Source organism: Phasianus colchicus, chromosome Z (assembly GCF_987193195.1).
Source record: "Phasianus colchicus chromosome Z, bPhaCol1.hap1.1, whole genome shotgun sequence".
Classification (NCBI taxonomy): Eukaryota; Metazoa; Chordata; class Aves; order Galliformes; family Phasianidae; genus Phasianus; species Phasianus colchicus.
Window position 1 is genome coordinate 90,193,238 of NC_143476.1, and position 20,718 is coordinate 90,213,955.

At 43.7% G+C, this 20,718-nt stretch overlaps 1 protein-coding gene across 1 annotated transcript in view; it reads right to left on the minus strand.

The window, feature by feature from the left end:
• LOXHD1 (lipoxygenase homology PLAT domains 1) overlaps positions 1-20,718 on the minus strand; it is a 126,362-nt gene that overhangs the window by 91,648 nt on the left and 13,996 nt on the right. Inside the window, exons 3-6 of the mRNA XM_090131116.1 lie at positions 14,611-14,691; positions 13,675-13,859; positions 2,114-2,212; positions 362-510 (exon numbers count right to left, since the gene is read on the minus strand). Coding sequence (XP_089987242.1) covers positions 362-510; positions 2,114-2,212; positions 13,675-13,859; positions 14,611-14,691 — 514 coding nt within the window. The remainder of the gene's footprint in view (positions 1-361; positions 511-2,113; positions 2,213-13,674; positions 13,860-14,610; positions 14,692-20,718) is intronic.

Below are 20,718 nucleotides of genomic sequence, written 5' to 3' on the forward strand. Positions count from 1 at the left end.
CATCGAGGGGGGAGAGGGAGGAGGGGAGAAGAGAGATTAGAGGAAAGTCATTGATTTCGCCTTCTTGTGTATTCTTTTACTAAAAGCTGCCATATCTCCAAGTCTTAGAGCAGGATATTAAAAAATAGAGGAAACGAGGAGAGGAAGAAAGGAATCTTTGTGGCAGGCCTGTATTTCTTGCTGTGCCAAGAAGAATCGCTCGATTTTGCCCAAACTATAAGTCTCTGCAATTTTTCAGTGTGAACTGACTCAATATATATTTCTTAGGCTCTGGTGTCTTCGTGGCACTGCTAAGAGGGTGAGAAGAGAGATATTTTGATCCCAAAGCAGGCTTGTGTTAAGGATCAGAGGAGTAACCCACCTTTGCAAGAAACCAGCCAGCAGAGCCACCCTTGTTATTGTGACCTATATTAATTTTTCTTAACCTGCCCAAATTCGGAGCATCAAGCGTGAACTTGTCCTCTGCTCCCTTTTCAAAGTTGTCTTTGTCGTTGTCCAGTTTCCTCACTCCTGAAAAGATTAAAAGTAATAAAAACTGTTAACTGAAGGAATATATAGGAACAGCTGACAGAATCAAATGCTCTCCAGGCACCAGCTCCCTGAAGCCAGGATGCAAGGCAAAGGCAGAGAGCTTTATATTCCAATAAAAAGGCACCATGTATTGAGCACACAAAAGACCAGGATTTTCACCCTAATGTCACAGTGACTCAGAGCATCCAGAGTTTTTGGAAATATATATCTAGATATTGCTGTTATATCTTCTTTTTCTAACCACCAAAATCTGTTTAAAACAGGTTTGGCCACTAGCTGCAAATTTATATATTTCAGGACATAAGATTTTTTGCTGCATCACGCAGGAAGGATTTATTTTCTTATTAGGACCTGACACATGATATTTGCTTTTTCAGATCTCACAGGAGCTTCCCTGTATGAAACGAATTAAAGCGCTGACCCAAATTGCAGCCAGCACTGCTCCCTTGCTATCATGTGAGGATTGGGTCTGCCCAGAGGCAACCTGCAGAATCTGTGCATCCCATTCACCTGGGAAGGGGATGAAATCACTTTTGGGAGGTGTTGCCCTTCTGTGCAGGTTTTACATGGTGCCTGGACAACTGTCTTGAGATTTACACACCCACTTTCAGATGTCTCTGGTGAGATAAGATGGATCTCCTTGTAACTGTCTGGGGAGTTAATCAGGAGTCAGCCTTCCCCACTAGGTTTCATAATCTGCTCAAGGACACTTGGCAGGCATCACATCATTACTTCTTGACTTTGACAGGATACGTGACGTACAGAAGACAGAGAATGTTTGTTAGCTGAGTCTCCAGGAGTTTCCACCTGTTCTTCTCCATAGTGTGAGACAGAATTTGGTCTGGGCACCTCTCTTACTATCATTCAATTAAAAAGACTTTGAAAAAACTAAATTCGATTTCCTGGACCACTGTTGTAATGCAGTCTACATTAAAAACATACAAACAAACAAAAAACTACCACCAATAGCTTAAAACCAGCTAATACAAACCTTGGCTAAATTATATTTATATATGTCTGCACAAGCTCAGACACAACCTGTGCCACATTACAAGAACAATATTATCCTCCCAGGGCCAGGGGAAGGACATAGACCCAAGAGGCTGTGAAACCTCCTTCTTGGAGATCTTCAAAAGTCACCTGGAAAAGTAACCCTGAGCCCCATCTCTAGTTGGGAACAGATGGACCTAGATGGATCCAGTAGGCAATCCAGTCCCTACCTACTCCTGTGACACTGAGCATTGCATGCACTATCAGTAGCACACTGATTGATACAGGGTCCCTCATCAATCTGGTGCCCATCATACTGGTTTATACTGGTGGCGTGTTTTCCTAAGGTATGAGTTGTTTTTTGTTGGTTTTTTTTTTTTAGTGATAGGAACCATAGCCATGTTCACAGCCCAGCCACAACAGCTTCCAGGAGCTGTGGATGTAAGGAACTGCAGTGCTCGCAAAGACATGTGCTGTGCTTTTCACTCAGCCAAATCATTCTGCATTTGCCAGATTGCTGCTGTGCGTTGTGCAGATCGCAGGCCTGCAGAGCAGGAAGAGGTATTTTAGGAAATGATTTGCATTTGAATACCTGTGTCTCCTTTCTCTCCGAAGATATTAATGAAGACATCTGCATCTGTTCCGCTGCCGCTGACTTCGCCCGTGAAAACTCGGACCACGTATTTGTTGACTGCAAGGAGAGAGGCAGAAATCCCGACAAAATAATAACAAAATAGTCAAAAATCATGGGAGCACAAAAAAAAAAATTAAAAAATTGCAGACTGTGCTGCACTATTTTGAAAGTACGTTTGAATCTCTGCTCCTGGACCCTGAACACTTAGTCTCAAAACATTTTCCTCTTCTCCTCAAGAGAAATAAAATTCATAGGCAGGGACCCTGCCTATAACAGTGTTCATGGACAGAAATGTAGAGCTCTAACACTTTGTGTATCCATTGCTCAGGGCAGGAGGCAAAGATTGCTCAATTCCTGAACCCAAAACCAAAAGTTGAAATGGGTGAGATGAAGGTGCGAGGAAGGAACACATTCTGATGTTGGTACACAGCCATTAGATGACCCCAGGCCTACAGACCAGCCTTGCATTTTCAAAACATTGATGAGTTATGGAGCCAGCCATCTGCTCCAGCTCAGAGCTGAACCCTTGGCTCCAAAGGCTGTCCTACAGCTATTTTTGCAGCTTAGCCCAGCGGGTGACACCAGGTATTTAGAGGAAAGGTTGGTCACATTACGTGAGCACTAACACCTGAAGGAGACCACCCTGTTACCCTGTGCAGCTTAAAAATAAAATCCCAATCCTTTTCCATTTAATGGAAAAGCAGGACAGAGCCCAGGCAGAAGGCAAAATCACCTGCTAAGGTTTAAGGAATGCGCTCTGAAAAGGGTAAAAATTGAGCTGACATTACAGAACAATCATGGTAGAAGCGCAATAAATACTAAATAACAAGAAGGAGGACAGAACTGCTGCAGACAAGGAAAACCTCAATGGCTCAATATTCCTTTTTAACTCTTTTTCCTCAGTTCACAGAGCTTTAACAACCTGCTAGAAATATGCCAACACCAAAGGGGTTAATCTGCGTTAACTGAGAATAGAGATGCAATTTACAGCTCCCATTTGGCCACTAAATGTCTCCCACAAAAAGTCACCCATTGTACATCGGGATCTTCAATCACAGACAGCATTTTTCAAGAAGCTTTGGTCCACGCTCTCTACTATGTAATTTTATCTTAGTGATTAATTTTCCATTGCTTTCCAGACAGAAGAGCCCTATGGGATGAAGGGAGCGATAGAAGGGCAAGCACAGTGGCTGACACTAGGACAACTTGTAGGATTAGTATTTAAGCTTCTTAAGAAGAGACCAAAGGGATACTGAAACACATGCAGAGCATCAAGGGGGACAGGTAGAGAGCGAGACAACGAAGTTCAATCAGTAACAGTGCCCAAAAACGTGGTACAAAGGGCACTTTGTACAGTTTCTGCAAAAATGATCAGCAAGCAAAAGCCTGATGAAGTCCTTGGTCACATCCAGTGCCTTGAAAAGTCTCCCAACTTTGCTGTTTTTCAAATCTGAGATACCCAATGTCATCACATAATGTACGTTCCCAACTCTGAAACTGCACTCGCACCAACCCCCATCCCTGCCCCATGCAGCTCCATGTGCAGGACCAGTTTTAGTTCCCTCATCAGCAGAACACAAGCAGGATTGCGCTGAGCCGTGCTGAATTTTTGCCACCACTCTCTCCATCTCTCAGCAATTCAAGGCTCAGCTACAGCAGAAAGCAGCACTTCGTCCTGCTCAGGAGTGCTTTTGTGCTTCGTACATCAGCACATCTTGCAGAATTGCACTGTGGAGGTACAAATTTAAATGGAAAGAGACGCTGTATCTCACAGAGACAGGAAGGATTCAGCGGCTGGCAGCATGTAGAAAAAGGCTCTCATTGCAGCCCGGCAGCGCTCTGGCTGAAGTCAAGCACCCTTCATTTCAAGCATAGGTGGATGTCGCTCCCTACTCTGCAAGCCCTTCATCATGAGTTATTTAAAACAGTAACATCATCTTTTCAAAAATACCCACTTGGCTTTTTTTAATCTCAGTACATAGCTCTGAGTTCAGCTGCAGAACTGAGATCAAGATGTTGCCTGGATATATATATATATATTTTTTTTTGTCTGAATGCTTCTCCTAGCACTGGGAACATGCAAAATGCTGATGTACGGCTGCTGAAGCTGAGACTCCATTTAGCAGTGTATGCTCGCTGCAGCACAGCACAAAGAAGATTTCCTGGAACAAAATTAGCAGCTTTAGAGATACGAACTGCAAGATATCAAGAGGAAAATAGCAAAAATTTAGAAGCAAGACCAGCAGATATATTCTGCTGCCTCTTCCCATTGCAGCACAGAATTGTGATGTCCTGTATGGTTACGGCACATTCCTTATCTCTGCTATGGGGTCTCTGCTCAGTTAAGGACAGTCCTGCTCCCCTGCCACCTCCAGCCAACATACAGACACACACAAAGCATTTGGAAGCGTTTCCAGGCTGCCATCTCTGGGAAGCAGTGGGGTGGCACTGATATGACTTCACCACATTAATTTAGCAGAGGTGTGATAGTCAAGCAGCTTGTCTGTTACTAATCAACTCAGACGCAGCTTTCAGCAGCTAAGGGGGAGATGAATGCTGCACTGTGGGCTGGATCTGGGCTCTTTCCAGTTGGAACTGTGGGGTTTAATTTTTGTGAAGGAGAGTGGAGCAGTGTTGTACCCCTAGCAGTGTTCCTATGGGATTTCTCCCATAGGGCACGGGGCTGCAGCCCTCCTGGTGTACCCAGGCTGGTCACATTGCCTCCTCCATCCCAAGGATGCAGCACTGCATCCAGCATCTTCTTATCCAGCCCCACCACTTCCAAGTGTTGTCACTCATTCTCTCCCCTATGACCATGGAAAGTGGGGGCTGGAATTGGATGGCCTTTAAGGTCCCTTCCAATACAAGCCATTCTATGAGACATCCCAGCCAAATCCTTCCAAGTGCAAACTGCAGCTAGCTGTTCAGCCATGGGGTATTCAGCTGTTAATGTTGTTTATTTAGCAATAGAGTATCATAGTCACAGAAAGCACCATAGGATGCAGTTGCCTAAGGAAATCTTGTGGCTAAAACTACCAGGGGCACTAGGCAGGGCACTGATGCATAAGCTGATGAATTTGTAGCAGCAGGAGAATCAGATTTAGGCAGAGAAACAAACCAGACAGCGCTTCATTACCTGGAGTTATCACCTCCTGCAGGGCCCAGGGAAATCTCTGCTATATGTCCCTGCCTCCCTTCCCTGTGCATGACCCATCATGGAGCAGGTGAGCATCCAACAACCAAGAAATGCCACAGCTCTCAGACATAAGAAAAGCAGGGTCAAAAGCCACAAACTAAGTCATGGGCAGTGATGGATTCTTCTCATAAGGCAACTTCTAGCAATTATCCTTCTCTTTTCACAGCACTCCCCAGGGTGGCAATGTTTAAGATCCAGCCTGTGCTACTCAGCAGTGAGCACACAGATTTCAAAGGAAACAGGTAGGGCAGGGGCAACTCTACTGTCCCTGGATTGCTTCTACTAAAGAAAAGTATTACTGGATAGCATGAAAAGAAAAAGAATTGCTGCTAGAGGGCATGCAGTTTCAACTTGAGCCTGCCACAATCTTTTTGCACGAGCTCAGGAAAGAGGTTGAACATCCCATATGCCTCAGTTCTTTGCTGTCAGCTCAAGTCAGTTGCTCCAGCCCACACTAACGGTCTGACAAAACCATTTTTTGATGGAAAGCACTGACTTGTCAAAGTGGGAACTCCTTCATACCACTGCTGATAACATGTTCCTGAGTGACAGCTGGTCAGAGCAACCTTGAAAGGTCAGATTATGCTTAGGTGCTCAGCCTGTGGCCTCCCAGCCTGCTTCGTTCAGAGCAAGAATTTGGTTTTCTTTCTCTTCTGATGTGGGGGTGAGCCCACCTGCACCAAGCCAACACCACCTCTTCTTGGACTACCTTTGAGCAGAGATGCCTTTTTGCATTACATATCCCACAGTGCTGTCTCCACATGAACACTGCAGACAAGAAAACACACTTAGCCCCAGCCTTTACCTCCCTACAAATAGGGGCCCAAGAAATAATGGCACAGAACAAAGCACGATGAGAACCTAAAGCCACCCCTGAGATGTAGGGTGCAGAGATGCTCACCTGAAATTACCTATCCCACATCATGGACAACTGTTACACAAAGTGACCTGGACACAGGTAAGGATGATTTTTTCCCCAGTCCAGCAATTCAATGGTAGTGAGCAGCTTCTTCAACTGGGGGCCTCAAACTGGAAACTCAGGCTACTGCAGATTTGAAGTGCATACTTTTGGGCATTTGCATTGCTTTTGGCCATCAGCACCCAAACAGCCCACGGTGTCAGCAGGAAGGAATGGTGAGGAGCCTTTAAGTAGTGCTGGGTGCACATCAATAGAGGCAGCAGGGATGCTGAGAGGTTGGTGTGACCCTGGGTCAGTGTTTTGATAGTCTCAGAAGAGCTCTCTAAAGCCACACTCTTTAGAAGCAGAGATTACTGCTGCTACCGGGGGAGGAATAACACAAGGGAAAGGAAATGAGCATTTGCTCTGCTGAATATTCCATTATCCCCAGTCGCTGCCTGGTGCACCTCTTGTAAGGAACACAGCACTTCTTCTCCCCATCCAGCCCACAGATGACAAAGTTCAGCCCCATTTTGTGTGGCTCTACTGTGAAATCAAAGCACGCATCAGAACAGTTAATGCATTAGGATTCAGCCCAGATCATCCTCCTCCAAAGCCTCTGAGAAGCAATCTACCACATGCAGGAGCCTTTGCTTGTAGGATATGCTAAACTGATGTTCCTACTGTGGCTTCAAAGTGATGATGGCCTTTTGAAGTGAGCTTTAAATGACCTCACTCCAGAGACAACAGCAGTTTAGTTGCAGTCATGGTGCTCAGCAAAGGGCAGCTCACCTTGCGACAGCAGCATGGAGGACTTAGCTCATCTAATTCACAAAGATTTCCCATTATTTTTCATTAGCACAGCCCCAGTGTGATAGCCCATTAAAAAAAACCCACAGACATTTCACAAAAGAAACGTCTACTTCCAGCCTTCCCCAGATCTGCTGTATTCAGATTTATGGAAATCACTGCAAAGAACCATTTGTTTTAAATGTTTTTGCTCGGAATGAAGAGTGAAATAATTCTACAGGACTGCTTAAAATCTTATTATCCTCACTGTACTTCAGCCTTGTTTGGTATAACTTATATTTTTAAATACAGTGATTCTGTTTCACAGTGTTTAGATAATTACAATACATAGACACAGTCTGTGAAAATTATGCCCATCTTCACAGCTGTGCTGCACTGCTTTGTGTTGGCTACATATAGATCTACATACAAGCCACACATAGTGATTTCTCACTCTTCTCCAAACTTTTTTTTCCCTTGAAACATGAGATCCTTTTTGTAAACTACAAATCTCTATTTGCTTCCTATTTCCATGCTCCTTGCACCTTGTCTTGTTGGTGGTTTATAAGTCACCAATGTTTCCTTTCATTTCCAACATTCTGATTTCTCATTATGCTTGTCCAATTTCAGAGGTAAAACAACATGCAAAATATACATTACAAGTTAAGAGGTCACAGCCGATTCGTTCTAGGTGTGATGACTTAAGGGAATAAAAAGGGCAAAGTCTGTAGGGAGAATAAAATTCATATTAGACTAAATGGTTTGCTTTGGGGATTGTAGGGGGAAACAGACAAAGATATCCCAGTGATATCAATTGGGAAGTAAAAGATATGACTCCCTCTACAAAATGTTGCTTATTGAATATCTCAGCATGCAGCAAAGTTTGATCCTTAGTACAGTGCATGTGTTCCATTACTCAAAAGTAAACAATTCATATTTATTTCATAAATACATTTAGCTGCATTTCCCTTTTCTGATTACACAGTTCCAGCTCTCAGTGCAAACAAAGATGAGTTTTGATGAGCTGGTAACACTTATTAATATTTCACTTCCCCTCTCAGAAATAATCCTTTGGCTTTTCTGATTATGCATGTTTCCAAAATCTGACAGCTCATTTTGAACCTTGACCAAGAGGTAATAATAGGAGGAGGACCACTCTCACTCTCTAGCCATGGTGCTTTATGAAATAAGGATCCATGGGATACCACCTACTGCAGTCTTCCATCCCAAACCTTGCTTCTTATCAGAACTTCTGGCTAATTACATCACTGAGGAATACTGGCCACAGCTTTAGTCCAACTTGATCCAGTCCAGCCCTCAGGTACGTGTGTATCCCATCAGGACAGGAAGGGTTTAGCTACTGACTCAAAATCAAACATGTGCATCAATATCCATTGCCCCAAGTGTTTCCTCAACTGTATCAGGCCATCATGAGTATTCAGAACAGCATTAGATACGAAGGTCGGGGGGTTGGAGCTTAATGATCCTTGACAATCCTTCCAACCCAAGCCATTCTATGACTTTGATTCCATGACAGTCAGCATTAAAACTCTGGGCAACGAACTCTGGATTCTTAACATAAGCCTCCTTTGCAGAAGGAAAAATGAAACAGCTTACATATTACTGGCCCAAATATATGAGCCTTAGGTCCTAGTGGATCTAAAAGCCTTGGAGAAAATATATAGGTCATGCTAGCTCTACGTATGTTCACAGAAGGGCTCTTGAAAGCAGACCAGGCAGAGAAGTCCAGCACAGGCTGCTGCTTTGTGTGCACACTGTCTTATTCTCTCTGCCCATGGTCTTCTCCACTGACACACCATGAATACAGCTACCCATGGGTGATCTCTTTGACTCTGCCATAGATGAGTACAGAGCAGGGAGTCAAGGAAAATCATGAAAGACTAGTAGATGGGGGCTGGCCTGCAACTCAATCAGCTGAGCTTCCCTCATTTGTAAGTATAATAAGCATCGTTCTCATTCTGTAAAGCTGAGACTACTCTCAGCACGCACACCATGAGCATGTTCCATCACTAACATGCCATTACAGGACTTCCATTCCCAACTGATCAATGTGACCTTCCAGCCATTATCCCTTAGGTTGTATGTGAAGGTTGTCATCTCTGAGGCACCATAAAGCAACCGTAAATCTAGAGCAGAACTGACAGAATCACCAACCTTGTGGTTCAAAGATGGTTCTTATTCACAGTGAGGAGAAAAACTCACATCTGCCTTAATAAACTTAACCCAGACACATCTAGTTTGGGCTTGTGATCCATACACAATAATAATTTTAGAAGGTTGGTGACAAATGCCTGATACCTTTAAGAATGGGAAAATCTAATGCAGTGCAGCTTTGTTGGATGTTCCCACCTTGAGGTCTGGGTGTGCAAAGTATTTTGACTCCTCCTCAGAACTCTGCTGCACAGCACCTTGTTTGCAAACACATTCAGTAGAACTGGGCAAAATAAGGTTAAACTTCACCCAGAAAAGAATGCTATCTAACAGAGCAAGGAATATTACAGTGTGATGTAATGTGCCTCTATCCTCTCATCAATATACAGCACTGGAATAGTTTGATGTGAACTAACATCTCATGCACATCTACATCCCATCATGGCCAATCTTAAACTATTTTAGAGTACTGGTGGCCAAACAGCCAGCTGGAAATCAGTCCTTCACTCTGAACCTCATCTACAACAGCCAGGTTTGTTAGACTTGACCAAAATTTGTCAGGCCAGCAGAAATCACAGTGCCACAGAAATCTGGATTCATTTTCAGGCATTTGTGATTTCTGTATGGCTTTAAGGACCAAGTGAGTAGAAGTTCCCTTTGCAAATGATTGTTCCTACATCTCTTGATAAAAGAATATGGCATGGGTGACTCATACCTGATCTGCTCGTACAAGAGAACAAAGTGGGAAGAGGCTCTGAAATTTCATTTGCTTTTGCACCTCCATTGGGTCAGTAGTTCTTTCTAGTGCAGATACAAACTATGATTTATGCTCTCCTCCCCCACCAAATGAGCAGGACATCAGGCACCCTCAGAGCGATCCAGAAACCACACTCAGATAAAAAAAACATCACCTGTAATCAGTTTTCTGCCAATCCCTTGCATTAAGACTCAGCCACAGCCGTACAAACCTGAGGTTTCATAAAGCCAAGCGAAGCAGCATGAGGCTGAACAATAGCCCTTCCTTGTAATTAATACCTGCAACGTAAACTAATCCAGGCTGCCAGTAGCAGCTGCTGGGTAAATAAGAATCTGTGACACCATCACTGTCAAGGGACCGTGGGTATACGATGCCATGGATGTGAATACAGGAAACAGAGGGCCATTCAGGCAGGAGCACTTAAAATGTAACGTGTTCTCCTTCAGAAATGCATGGCATTCAATGGGGAACTTGACAGGAGTCATTTTATCCAGTTCAACAAATACAGTCACTCAGCTGTCTGCAGTCACCAAGTCTTTCTGCCTTCCGCTGTAACTCTCTTTGGATTTTGAAAAGAACTCCACGTTACTTCTTTGTCCTTTTTTTTTTTTTCAATTATATGTTGACAATCTAGGGGGAACATTTTTATTTTTTGGCTTTTTAATAATTCGTATTATTATTTAAATTAACCTCCTCAATGTTCACAGCACTACAGGGATTCTCTGGTTTGCCTCCACTCCTCAACAAGGCTGAGCTTCCTGGTGACTTGCAGGGTTTGGTCCAAGCACCAGCAGTCCCCTTCAGATATGAACTCTCTATAGAGCAAAACAGAAACTCAATAGAATATGTCACTACAGTTTTCTCCAGTCCACATCCCATGTAAATCAAATAAAATTTACACATCCCAGCAGCGACCTCTGGCTCGAGGAAGGAAGGTAAATCCTCATAACAAAGACATGAAAGCTCTCCAGGAGAAGATCAAAAGCTGAAGATGTTGTAGGAGAGGGGACACAGAGAAAACTTGTTTGGTTACCTCCAAAATATTCCAGACTGTAGAAATAAGGGAAATAGGAGTGAAGAGACGTGGCCAGAAAGTTAAAGAGCACAGCAGTGAATGTTGTTAATAGAATCACAGGCTTAAGAGGGAGCAATCAGTCTTACTCTACAAGAACATAAAATCACCAAACCACATAATTGTTCATTTGTCTAGTAGCCTAGAAAATATGAATACTCAAAGAAAAAAATCCAACTGTTCAATTCATTAGAAAGAAAAAAAAAAGAAAGAAAAAAAAAAACCCACCACAAAACTACAAAAAAATTTAGGGCAAATCACTTGTACAATATGGAGAAAATCACATCACAATCTCATTTCAGACTTTTTCGGATTCAGAAAGAGCCAAACGAATTCAAATGAATTTACATTTGCAGCTGACGGTTCACCTCAGCAGCTTGGGAATGTTTATCTTTCATTAATTATGGTTCAAAGGGAGCTGCAACCTGAGATAGCAGAGCTATCCCTCTCCTCTTACAGACCCAGACCTGCAGCCTGGATGGCGTCCAGCCCTTCACCCGCGCCCCTGGCCTCAGCCCAGCTCCCTGTGTTTGCATGGCAGCTGCGGAGCTCCTAGGCTGCGGCGCTCAAAAGTGGCATTCTCTGACAAAGGTGACAAGAACAGATGTATTTCTAACAAACGCCTGCTTGAATCTCTTCTTTCATACCCTTAAGGCAAGGAGCAATCTTATTCGTACTTTCCTGGACATCCTGGAGCAAGCATGCGGTTAGCAGCTGATCCATAACTCAAAACAACTCCTCCAGAAGAGCGTGTATTTGGGAATGGCTTTTCAGCTGCTGAGCCACAAAGTTGTTCCAGCAACTTTATGGAAGCCGCACTGATTTTTACCAGCTGAGCGTTTACCCCGCAAATCTGTTCCTGTCGAGAGACAGGTGTTGAGCAGGGTGGAGGAAATCACATGCATTCATTTGAATCAGCTCTCCCAGGCTGGAGCAGTAATAAATTCAGAGAGATTGTTGTTGTCATTTAGAGGTCTATTAAGATTGAGTAGTTGACTTCCTCCTCGAGGGAACCTCTCTTTAATTGTGTGTTGTTTTTGACTCATCCGTTACCTTCTCCAAGCTCCTCCATCCCCACCCAGTGTATCCTGAGCTCTTCATGCATTGAGTGGATAAAAGAGCAATGAAGCACTTCACTGTGCTCAGTCCCACAGTCACTGGGTGAGTTTTTGGCAGAACATCTCCAGACATTATCTCATTCCCCTGTGGCATCCACCTTGGAGAGGTCTGCATCTACAAAATGCTACCACATACATTTCTTGTCAGTATGTCTTATTTCTGTATGCTAACTCACATGAAGCCTTTTGTGCTTCCATTTCAACACTGAAGCTGTTGTGGAAGAACACAACTTAGCAGAGGTAAATCATTTAACAATTCAGGGACAAACAGTGCCACAGTGTATTGTTTCACTGTTAACTTCAAACAGGTTATCAATAAAATAACAAAATTTTCCCTTTCTAGAGCAGCTGTAGTGTTAGGACAAAAAATAGTCTGTTTTTAGGGGAAAAAAAAAAATAGTCTGTTTTTACCTTCCCTTCCCCCTACCCCAAAAAAATAAAAAATAAAAAAAATAGCCAAGTGGTCCCATTGACAAAGCTAGTGTAAGAATCATAGAATCAGAATGGCTTGGATAAGAAAGGACCCCTAGGATCATCAAGCTCCAACCCCCTGCCACAGGCATGGCTGCCAACCTCCACATTTAATACTAAACCAGGTTGGCGGCCCTACTATTAATTCTCAGAAAGATGTGATACTAACAAAAGCCTAAGTTTCCCCTCATTTCCACTGATCTACACCCCTCTATTCCCTCAGGCTTCTGGCTAGTGGTGGGTGTACTTCATTTTCTACGCCCAAAATTAAGCTCCCAGAAAGACACAGTGCACTGATGAGGTCAGCAGGGAAATCCAACTTGGTTGCCTCGTTAACACTTGAAGATAAACTGCTGACATCCCACCTGAGGCTGATTTGCTGGCTCCATTTCCACATCTCGATCACCTTCCCACTCATGTTACATGCACTGCACATCACCACATGGCCTACACGCTGATATCAATTTGGGAGCACTTGTCTGGTTTTCAAGCTGCCGTGGCTTTGTTTCAACATCATTAGCTTAAAATCACTCTGAAAAACAGGCACGAGTTCAATATGGATATCATACACGTTTGGCAAACTGGTGTAGAATTGCTGCGAGAGTGTTGGCTTATTTATGGAAATTTTTGTCGGGTCATCACCAGAGCATGGAAACACTGAACCTCAACTGTAGGATTGTAACCACCCTGCTTCTTCTGATAAGACACACCTGTACTGGTTCCACATTCTGGGGCGGGATGCCACCCACCCATCTGCACACGTCGAGTCTCATTTAAAGCACTCATCACGGATCCTTCTGCACTCAACTAACAAGAGGAGCTTCTCCAAACAGTGATGAATCCCACTCTGAGATGTCAAACGTAATGCTGGAGGAAGAAATTATGCTCTGGAGGCATCTTCTTATTATTTCCCTCTCCACTGACTAAGAAAAATTTAAATTATCTTTAAACGCAAGATTACTTATTATATGGCTGAAGTAATCTGAAAGCAACACTGTCCCTTCCAGCAAGGCACCAGAGAACCAACTTCTTTGAAAAACACTTACTTTTGGGCACATCCATAGGATTCAGGCTGCCAATGAGGTCCCTGACATACAGCCCATCCCCATCCTCCTTGCTCAGCCAGTTGTTGCAAGGGAAGTAAAAGCGGAGGTGAGGTCTGTTCATGTCAGTCACGATGACACGATCCAGGAACCAGCCTGCATTCAGTCCAGTGTTATCATGCTCAATCCTAGAGGAAGAGTAATCTGTATGAGGGCCTGGATTTGGTATTTTCCTTAAGACTGGGCACTAGCGCTATCGTTTTTTTGAAATATTTTATAGGCAAGGCTAAAGTATGCAAAATGCCTTCTTATACCTTCTTATCCTATCCACAGTGCTCTGTAAAACTGATGGGCCTTTACAGATTTCCTTTCAAATAACAGCCTTCCAGCTGTATGCAAGCGCAGAGTCATATGTGCACAGGTAAGCTATTATTGGCAAACAGATGCACCCATAGGCACAGCTGCATGTTCATTTAGTATATGCAACCATTCACCTTCTACTGCATGCCTCATACACGAGACTCTCCACGTTGCTCTGCCTCCCTTCTGATCTCTCCTCTTCCAATCTTGCCAACTTTCTTTGTACTCTTTACTAAATAATTTTTGATTTCAGGTGGTGGTTAAATAAAACCATTATCATTTTCATTACACTAATTCAGCAGAAAGGAGCAACAAACCCAGTCTAACTGCACTGGTACAAAACAACCATCCCAGAAGTTTTCATCTGTAGTTGGGAGTATGGATAGTCAATAAGCAATAACTCACACTTCAGTTCAAATTTCAGGCAGTAGACAATATTTTACCACCCCTTAACTTCAACTTGATGGGAAAGTGTTAAGAAACAATGAATAAAACATGGCAATACCAAATTCCATATAGCCCATCATTTGATTAGCACCTTGCAGAGCAGGTCTTGCAGTGGAAATATCATGCAATTACCTTATTTTCTTTATTTGTCCAACGTTGTTGGTTTTCACTCGGAACACATCTGTTTTGCTCCTCTCAAAGGCCGTGCTGCTCCTGTAATACAGACACACCAAAAGCTATGGCAGGAGTACAGTAACACTGTCAATCAGCCCACAGTGTCATATCAGGATGAAGAAGTGTCATTCCTAGCACTGGGCAGACCTACTTTCCAATGTGCTCTTTGCTGTGATGTGCTCCAGCTAGCTCTGAAGGCTGACATTTAACAGAACTTTTCCTTCTTGAATTCTAAGCACCTTCTCAGCAGCTGAGACCAAAGCTTTGGAGGAAATGCAATGCTGGCCCAAATAGCTGCAAGCTTTGGATCGCTGTCCATATTGCCTCCAAGAGTAAAATGTGGGAGTCATTCTCAAACTCATCAGCTAAATCTCCTCTGCAGGTAAGAGCTAGGGAGAGCTGTAAGACTTTCCTGTTGGCAGGTGGCTGTCAGAGGTGCCTGAAAATAATCTTTGGTGAAAATATTTCAGCGCAGCACCAACCAGGCAAAAAATCGTTTTAAGAGCTCCAATTATTTTTGGTAATACCTTCACCTGTGGTGTTAGCAACCCACCCATTGGTGGGCAGCAGAAAAAAAAATAACGGGATGTTTCTAGCTGCTGCCCTTGAGGGTGACACAAATTTCTTGGAGATCCACCTCACCCTTACTGAGCAGCCCATGATGGCTGAACAAGATGGAAAACTTTGGTGAATGTGAAGCCACACACACCTATGTTAGTTGTTTCATAGGCCCTCAGTACATTTCTCTTCTCTGCTTCCCACTCTCAGAGGTGTACCTTCCTGCCAGCTGAGGGCCAGGCACTGAACAGACCTGCTCCAGTGATGGAGCAAGGGCACTGCACAGCCCAACCTACCCAGAGCTCAGCCAGAGACAAAAGCATTGGCCTGCCTCATGAGTTTTCTTTCCACTCCCATCTCCCACTGCTTCTGTAATAGCCAGAAACCTCTTTTGCAAGTGCGAGGCATTATGAAGCACATAGGCCTGGAGCAGGAGATGGAGAATTCAATTCCCATTTCTGCCTCCAGCCTGTGGTGATGGGACAAGATGTGACGACCTTGATTTGAGCCAGGGGAGGTTCAGGTTGGATGTTAGGAAAAATTTCTTCTTATGAAAGTGGTCAGGCACTGGAATAGGAACTGAAATGACTGTTTACAAGGGTGGATAGTGATAGGACAAGGGGGAATGGTTTTAAACTAAGACAGGGGAGGTTCAGGTTAGATATTAGGAGGAAGTTTTTCACACAGAGGGTGGTGAAGCACTGGAACAGGTTGCCCAAGGAGGCTGTGGATGCCCCATCCCTGCAGGCATTCAAGGCCAGGCTGGATGTGGCTCTGGGCAGCCTGTTCTGCTGGTTGGTGACCCACACATAGCAGGGGGTTGAAACTAGATGATCTTTGAGGTCCTTTTCAACCCAGGCCATTCTATGATTCTATGATAGAATCCATGATAGACTCCACCCAGGAGGTGGTGAAGTCACTGTCCCTGCAGGTGTTCAAGAAGAGGGTAGATGTCACGCTGAGTGACATGGTCTAGAGTGGTCACAGGCATGGGTTGATAGCCAGGCGAGATGGTCTTAGTGGTCTTTCCAACCTTAATGATTTTATGATTCTATGATTGTTGGCCAGCACCTCCCTTCTCTGGAGCTCATATTTTCCACTGTGAATAAAGTTGAGTTGAAACCCATTCTTGCTCAGAAGACACAGCCTCTCCCACCTGCTCTCCCCAGTGGGATTTCACTCGGCTGCCAAGCATTGCTGCAGGTGATTAAACATCAAAATGCAGAAGTTGTATTAAAAAGAACAAGAAACCGCCATGCTTCAGCAGCATAAAGCTGACAAGCAGCTTGTACTCAGAAAGTTAATGAATATTAATAATCTGAGCAACGGGCTTTGGTTTTGCTCAGCACTCTTCCCCGCATCATTAAAACATCTGCATGTGCCTTTGTGTAAAGGTTATTTTCTGTGTTCTCCTCCTCTTCCACCCTGCTATCCCAGGAACTGTGCGAGGACCGTCACTGCGACATGGAAGGACTAAAACAGTTAACCTTGCCTTGCAGACAAGAGACGATTAAATCCAGCCCAGCCTCCCTCAGCCTGGCTGTCAGAGGGAAAATAGCCAGCAATAGCAAGGCAATTAGTTTGTCAGGCTCGAGCGCGCATCGTAATGACAGCAGCTTCTCAACAGAGATCGATGCAGCACTGCCGATGGTGTACAGAGCTCTGGAGATGGCTCAGAAGAATTAAGTGGAAGTAATTAGTCCAAAGCTCTCCACATGCCAGCCATGGAGGCTGAGAGTCTATGGAGGGAAGCTGGAGTGCAGCCCCATAGAGCCCACCGAGAAGAGCCAACTTCTGGATGCAGAGCATCAAAAGCACAAATGGGAAGTGTTACAAGGGAAGACCCAACCCTTCCTCTCTGAAGTTTTTCTAGGATTGCAGACAGTGAGAAAGGGAACAATGAGGGAATATCCTCTAATGAATGGCCATACTGAAGTTTCATCAAAAACAGAAGAGAGAGAAAAAAAGAGAAAAGATGTTTCAATCAGGCTTTTTATTTCACGTATGTTGTTGGCTTCAGCATTTCTATTGTTTATGGTCTGCTATAGTGCTTTACCCAACTACGATGTAAGAAACACCCAAGGAGGTACAACGGGGATTACTCAGTGAAATTCCCAGTCTATTTGGTATCCCAGTATCCGTATTCAGATTCTTTTGGCTGAATGGCCACCTGCACATTGCACTCACTGCTCACATTGCTGAAAATGTACAAACCAGGAATTAGGGCACTCTATCCCTTGCCTGGGTAATTTATGGTGCTAAGAAGTACTGGTGCATGCATAGACATGGTGTTTATAAATCTCTGTGTGCATCTCCTCTGTAGGACATTAGTGCAGACAGAGACAGTGCCAAGAGAGTTTTGCTACCCATTGGTGTGCTGACATTAAGAAACCACCAACTATTTGTCAAGAATAAACTTCACCTCTGACCAGCTGGCAGAACTCTTCCCAGAGCTGAGCTCTGAGGAACAAAGGGAAAACCTGGATACTGTTCACATCAGAGGAACAGAAGTAATAACCACAACTTTTAGCAGCCACAGAGCAACCTGAACTAACAGCTTTAAACGATGGCACTAATGATCATCTACATGGCCTTCACGTTCAGCATTTTATCTAATGATGCTCTGCCTGCAAAACCCATGGAGACAATGAACGCGCAGTGCTATCATGGATGCCTGATGAAACAACACTGTAAAGATGTTCCATGAATGATGAAGAACCTCCTCTTGGCAGCATCTCCCTGGGGGGTGAGCCTGCTCCTGCCACTATTTAGATTAGATTCTATGATTCTATGATTTAGCAGCAATGGCAAGGAGTGGGGCACCAGGGAATGACCTCAGGAGGTCACACAGCCATCCTACAATATGTTTACTTTATTCTTCTATTTCTCCCTACACATCCACTATCCTACAGAAAGGGCAGTGCCTAGGTAGACTTATGGGCAGCCTTCAAGTCGTATTTATTCTTAAAGCAGAACTTCAACAGCCGCATCATTAACCTCCTTCTTGGAACAAACAAATACTCCAGAGAGTTTGGACTGCAAATGTTTTGCCAAGACAGTTGTCATGAAGCTGACAACATCAGTCAGCAAGTGGCTGGAAACAAAGCATCAGGCAGCACGCATCCAGAAATACTCCAGATGGGAAAGAAACCAGCTGAACAGCACACTGACTGCATACATCTCTGTACTGATGAAATTATTTTCCATTTTTCTACAAATAACCCAATACAGCAACACTGCTTAAGGAAGCACAGAAGAACTACCACGTAGTGGAAGAGCAGTCTCGCTTGAAAAGATTTTATTGAACAAGACAAATTTCTAGGGAAGGATGTTGACACCCGGGAGCTAAAATCCCACCCCACACCATGAGAGCCTGCCTGAAACTTTACAAGGAGCCATAGGCCACACCAAAATGGACCCTGCCTTATCCAGAAGCACCCACAGGAGAGATTTCAATTGCTCTGAACAGTGGCTCCTTCAGTCTACACTGCATGGAGCAGGAATGTTTCAGAATTGGTTTTGCATCATTTGCATAGCAAAAAACAGAATGGTATTTTTGAATTTAGAGAATTTTAGCTATACTTCTTGTCTTTGTGACCTACACATCAGCTGTTATTTTCCGTATACAAGCAGACAGTGCCACCTCTGACATCACAAAGCTCTCTCAGCACTTCCCAGTATTTCCCAACATATTGATTTACATCTACTTCACAAGATCTGGGGGCAAATTTTTCTCTGCTGAAAATTTCTGTCCTGTTCCCCTGGGGAAATATTCTGCAAAATTTTTAATGAGAATGAATTTCGACTTTTAAATGCTGAGAATAAAGTATAATGGAAGCACATAGCAGAGTGTTAAGTGCTGTGGATTAGTATCAGCATCAGTCTGAGGATGAGCAGATATATAAGCAGCTTTAACGTAGGAAATGTCCTGTGCCATTCAAAGCACTGCAACTTGTTTCTGCAGAAGTGCTTCAGCTGTTGTGTTAGAAGCCCTCCTCCCCTGCTCTCAAGCTTCATTGAAAGCTTGCTTACTAGCCTGGATAGCCCTTTCTATATCAAAATTTTAATACTTTCTAATTTACAATTCTTATTATTCAGAATATTTGTTTATTTGTCCCAGAGATGTTAGACAACAAATTCAGATTTTCTGCAAGTTGGTACAGTTCAACTGCAGTGCTGCTACCCAGATGGACATCCTCTACAGACCACTGTGCCTGAAGACCACCATTTGCTGGCACTGGGAACTGGAGGAGTTCTTCACAGTGACTCAGGAGCAGGTAGAAGGGATTAAAAGCATTCAGCGTGAGGAATAAAAAATTTCCCAGCATAGTTCTCCAATTCAGTGGCACTGCAAGAAGCCAGCTGTCACTTAGCAGATATTTCATCTTTCTTTCAGAGTGCCATAGCTGCAAAACCTTTTATGTCTCCAGTTCTCATTTATTTACTTTTTTAAAAGGACAGGGCGAACCATGAGTATTTATTGTGGTTGTCACAAACACAAAGGGTAAACCTGACCCTGAAAAGCAGACTCCTTTACACTAACCACAAATAAACTTGCTGCTGAACACTGTGAGTGGGATGGCAGCAGCACTCCTGGCTGAGTTTTGTGATCTTTTCCATTTTACTCAGCCTTGGTGTGGTAGAGAGCACATGAGCGAGGAGAAATAAAACACTATGGAGGAGCAGTGCTGCTTGGTTGTGTTGGACAGAAGAGAAGAAATAGCTTCAGAGACTGCCATAATGCCACCCAGCAATGAAAGGACAGCTGCCTTTGTGTCCAGCCATACTGGTGATGGAGCCCATGAAAAGAAACTCACATTTGGCAATGCTTTTAGCCTCTGGCTGAGCTGGTGTAGGACGGAAGGTGAACCAGTCACCAAAAAAATGCTGCCATCTCCCAAACTGGAGACAACAAATACAAAGGTGGTCTAATGCAGTGCCCACAGCCCCAAGCATTATTTGGCTAAACTTCCTGGCCTAAACAAATGAGTCTTTTTGGATGGGTTTTGAGTGCTCCCACTTCCAGAGCTGATGCTCAACAGGTCGTTGCGAAGATTTGTGTCTGTTTTTCACAGTCACATTATTGTTGGCAAATGTTAATAACACATGATATTTCAACAGCATGCCATGTCATCCACTTATGGTACATGACAAAAAGAGCTGAAATGTCATGTATTTCACTAGCAGCACACAACCACAAAAGAAATAAGAAAGGCCTATTCTAACCAGAAGCTGAAGTTGTAGTACCATCTTTAGGCAATGCATGATATTTTATCTCTCTATCTATACCCGGAAATGGAAATGCCTACAAAATGTCATGCATTTGCAGTCATGTCATAAGTGAACTCATATAAACGTTTAGTTGAAAGATGCATGAGATTCCATCCTTTTGCCATATTCACAAAGCAGCACAATAAACTTGGGGGCAATGGACCGTTTCATGCTTCGCTTTGTATTTAGAAGACAAAACTATCAGCTAAGCAGACATGCCTACGTTCAGGCCAGCTT